This window comes from Anastrepha ludens, chromosome X, assembly GCF_028408465.1.
Source record: "Anastrepha ludens isolate Willacy chromosome X, idAnaLude1.1, whole genome shotgun sequence".
NCBI lineage: Eukaryota > Metazoa > Arthropoda > Insecta > Diptera > Tephritidae > Anastrepha > Anastrepha ludens.
The window spans coordinates 98,823,746-98,828,604 of record NC_071503.1 but is presented as its reverse complement, the minus strand read 5'-3'; the positions used below and the strand labels follow the sequence as shown (position 1 = coordinate 98,828,604).

The following is a 4,859-nucleotide window of genomic DNA, read 5'->3' as shown; positions in this document are numbered from 1 at the left end:
AAAGCCAGTTATGACTGCCGTTAGTCTCCAGGCGTCCCGTCGTTTCATTCTTATTAATGCCGACGATTGCTTGAGGTTGTAGGTGGGCCATAACGTTCTGCTAATTTTGCATTTTGTCTGGACTTTCCACCTACAGTCCGCGATTCGGAGGTATTTTTGGGAAATTGTGCTCTTGACTGCACCTAATGGTGTGAGTACCGATTCTGCAAGAGCGTTATTCATGGCAGATCCCCCTCTTACCAGTTCATCTGCTGTTTCCTTACCTTCAATGTTCCGGTGTCCCGGGACCCAAATTAAGGTTACTTTATGGTTTTCGTTCAAGGTGGTAAGGCTATTTCCACAACTTTAGAGGTTGTTGTAGCGGTATCCAGTGCTTGGATTGCTGATTGGCTATCCGAAAGAATAGCGATATTGCCCTTAAAAGAGAAATCTCTGATAAGTAGCGTACAAGCTTCCCCTATTGCCAGTACCTCCGCCTGGAAGACAGTGCTTGTATAAAGGAGACGCACAGATTTTTCAATTCCAAGTCTATGAGAATACATACCAGCTCCAACACCACAATCCATTTTAGAACCATCCGTATAGACTGTAGTGTCGAAATTGTTTAGAGAGAATCCTTTATTCCATTCTTTCTTAGATGGGAAGAGAGTGGCATAGTCCTCACCGAAGTTAACTGAGTTTGTCGCATTAGTAGACTGGCATGACCATACGTTTTTCCTTTCCAGCGACCCGTTTCATTTAACTAAGGCCTATTGGAACAACGTGTGGCAGTATATTGAGAGCCTCCGTAGGACATGATCTGATTGCACCGACCGTTATTGCACAGGCTGATCTTTGTATTCTGCCGAGTAGTTTGGTATTGTACTCTCTCCCTAGAGCCTTCCACCAAAATACCGAACCATACGATAAAATAGGTCGTATAACCGTCTTATACAGCAATAACGTATGCTTAGGTTGAAGACCCCATCTTCTTCCAAGCATACGTTTACAGGCATATAAAGCAATTTCTGCCTTCCTTACCCGTTCTTCAACATTTAATTTTCAGCTTAGTAATGTTTAAAATGATCCATCCGCTTACTCCAATTTTGGCATACTCTTTCCAATGTTTCGGCCGGTATCTCACATATAAATGCTTTAATGTTGTCTTCCAATGCGTTAATTGAAGCAGGCTTGTCTGAATAGACATGAGCTTTAACATAGCCCCACAAAAAATAATCTAAAGGTGTTATATCGCACGATCTGGGTGGTCAATTTACAGGTAACGAACGTGAAATAAAATGTTCATTGTTATGCGTGCTGTGTGGCATGTGGCACCGTCCTGCTGAAACCACATGTCATGCAAGTCAAGCTCTTGCATTTTGGGCAAAAAAAAGTTGGATATCTTTTCACGGTAGCGCTCACCATTCACAGTTACGTTACGATTCGCAGCATCTTTGAAGAAGTACGGTCCAATGATACCTCCATCCCATAAACCGCACCAAACTGGACCTTTGCTGATTACATTGGTAGCTCTTCCAATTCTTCTGGCTGATCTTCACTCCAAAAACGATAATTCTGCTTATTTACGTACCCATTGATCCTAAAATGAGCTTCGTCGCTGAACACAATTTTTCGATAAAAAAGTGGAACTTAAACTTTCTTAACAGAACACGCATTTTTATAATAAAATTCATTGATTTGGAAGCGTTGTTCGTTTGTAGGACGACTCATGGTTAAATTATAGACAAAACTGAAGATGTTTGACAGTGAAACAAAACACGAAACGTGCGTCAGCTGTTTAAACCAACTGTTTAAAAAAATAATAGCTAAAAAATCACCCGTTACTTCGCGCTGAGTGATAGTGAGAGAGTTTGTACGTTAATATTTGGTAGGGTAAAAGTTGGTACCTTATATCTGGTGGTGAAAAGCATAAGTTCTATTTAACGTGGGTTTAAACCTAGGCCACAGCCTGTGGCCCAAGAGTTAAGCTTGCCTAATGCCCTTTGGATGAATCCACTGATCGTATTTGGACACAGTCCTAACGCCATTAACACCACATCATCAGCGTACGCCACCGCTTTTGCCCCACCTCTATTAAGTTTTGTTACGACTTTGCTAATAACGTATAACCAGAGAAGTGGAGACAATACTCCCCCCTGTGGGGAGTCTAAGTCTATCAACGCCCGTTGGATCGCTTCTGTACCAACATTGTTAAAGGCGCCTTCTATATCCAAGAATGCCGCCATGGTATAATGTTTGTTCTCTAGAGAACCCTCTATTGTTCGGATTACCTCGTGAAGCGCTGTCTGCGTAGTTTTGCCTTTGGGGTACGCATGTTGTGCAGTAGATAACCAGAGCTCTCCAAAGAGCTTCTAAGATATATATGCAAAAGTCTTTCAAAGGTTTTTAACAGGAAAGACGAAAGACTGATTCGTGTCCCCTCCTGCCTATTTTTGGAATGAAGACGACCTTGACTAGTTTCCAACTATCTGGAATATGACCTAGGTTTAAACACGCTTTAAAAATTTCCTCTAGCCATGGTAGGATACAGTCCAAGGTTTCCTGTAACATCTTTGGGATGATCCCATCTGGCCCCGGAGATTTAAAAGGTGAAAAAGATTTAATTTCCCATGCAACTTTCTCCTTTGTATTTATTTCTTTTGCAAGATGTTGTGGATTATATTGGCTCCGCCTGATACTTCCCCTCCCACTTTCGTGGACGCTGCACCCCGGGAAATGCGTGTTTAGCAGAAGTTCAAGCTATTGACCCAAGAAGCCATTGAATGATCTTTGGACAGAACACGGCTAAGCCTGGCAGAATTCCTGGTAGATTCGATTGACGAACAAAATTCGCTCCAGCTCTCTTTCTTGGCGGCCCTAATTGCCTTCTTGTACTGTCTCCGCCTCTCTTTGTGCAATTGCCAATTTCCTGTCGAGTAGCTGAGGTTAAACGTTGATCTAGCTTTTTCCCTTAGTTTTAAGAGCTCACTGCTCCACCAAGGGGGATGGGATTTTTTACTAAATTTTATGGGGCAGGACGTTTTGTAGGCCCTACTAAATGCCTCTTCCAGTGTTGTGACCCTACTTTCCAGGTTTTCGGTGAGAGTGATTTGGTGGATAGGAATCTCTCCTATCCTTTTATTGACTATGTTTCTGAACCTTTTCCAGTTGGTTCTTAGTGGATTTCTATACAGTAAGGGTGGATCAACATTAAGATCCAGATCGTACAGGATCCAGCTGTGATCCGAAAAAGACCTTTTATCAGAGACCCTCCAATTGTCTAACCTTACTGAGCTGTTTTCAGACATCAGGGTAACATCGATCACTTACTCCCATCCCCTGAAGTACTCCGTACTTGGAAAGGTGAAAGTGGGAGTGTTACCCCTGTTACATACCGACAAGTTAGTGTTAATTATGAAATCATAAAGAGACTCACCTCGGTCGCTTGTTTCGGAGCTTCCCCATAGAGCATACCTTGCATTGGCATCGCATCCGAGAAGCAGGGTTTTGTTCGGGTTTTCCTGCACAAGTTTACAGGCCTCCTCAGGCGGTGCTGGTCTTTCTTGCGCCATGTATATAGAGGCAAGCGTTATTCTGACTCCGTCAGTGGCTTCCACCTCAACAGCCGTTACATCCTGTGAACAATATAATGGAAATTAAAATGTGTTTAAGTGTTTTTTAGCTACAATACATGTTCTGGGATTACCTTCTATCCGTTTATAGTAGATATTGTAGGCTTTCCCAGTGAACCCTTTCACCTCGGTGCTCCGCGCCCAGGGTTCCTGAATTAGTGCGATGTCCACGTCCTACTCCGCCAGGAGAACGGTTAGGTTGTCCGTTGCAGACTGTGAATGCTGCAGATTAATTTGGACAACCTTTAAACCCATGTTTATTGGTTTCCTTTTTCGGACTCGGTGTCATCTAGCTGCATGCCAGTCAGCAGTTCGTTGGCACCATCGACCTCATCCTGCTTCTCTTCCGGGTTTGCAGAACGCAATATCTTCAGCTGGGTCTTCCTGATCCCAAACTGAAGTTTGTTTCCCACTTTCTCCAGTGGTTCCAGACTTTCTTCTGTAATTAGAAGGAGGAAAGACCTGCTGTGCCTTTGCGGAGCCTCCGCTTTGATGATCGACCAATCGGTCATCGGCAACGAGCGATTATGCGCCTGAAGGTAGGGGATTAGTTGATTGGCTTCAAACTCCATGTTTGGTACCCAGATGCGAGCCCTCGGCCTTCGTGGAATCTCGCTAGCTGGAATTAGATTGAGTTTCAAGCCTTCCCAGCTGTTCTGGATTTTACCAATCACGTTTGTCAGAAAATGCAGTGAGAACTGGTCATCGCATTTAATGACACGGTAACCGCGGACTACCTCCACCGAGTCGAAACCTGGTGTTTGGCTCTCCGGGTTCACCATGACATGGTCAACGACTATGCGAAACAACCGTGCCTCAATCTCTGATCATTTGTCAAGCACTGGTTTTCCGCGGTTAGAGGTTTCGTCTACCTATGCCATTTGGAGATGGTCCCGTGCCACCTCACTAAATCGCTTGATAGGTTTGGAGGGAACTGCACCCTGGTCCGATATCTTGTGCTTCTTTGTTACCTTCCCAGTTTCGTCATGCGAGCGGTTCCGTTTTTTAGCATCTGTCCTGTTGGCGGCTTGGAATGCCAAGTATTCAACAACCACCTTTTGACATCTTGCCTTGTCGGTCTCATCTTTGGGATGAACTTCGGTCTCGTTTTTTCGAATCCTGCCAAGGATAGCGAGAGACCTCTGGTAAAGTTTATACCACGAGGTACCTTTATTACCACGCTTTTGCTCCATGGCTTAAGCGGATGTTGTTGGTTGATTTATAGTTGTTGGCGTACTGTGGCCCACA

General features: G+C 44.1%; 1 protein-coding gene across 1 annotated transcript; it reads right to left on the bottom strand.

The window, feature by feature from the left end:
- Positions 1–3,868: 3,868 nt before the first annotated feature.
- Positions 3,869–4,393, bottom strand: LOC128870410 (uncharacterized). Its single transcript, XM_054113024.1, has one exon. It carries the CDS (start codon positions 4,391–4,393, stop codon positions 3,869–3,871), a length of 525 nt encoding a protein of 174 aa, XP_053968999.1.
- Between the last annotated feature and the right edge of the window lie 466 nt (positions 4,394–4,859).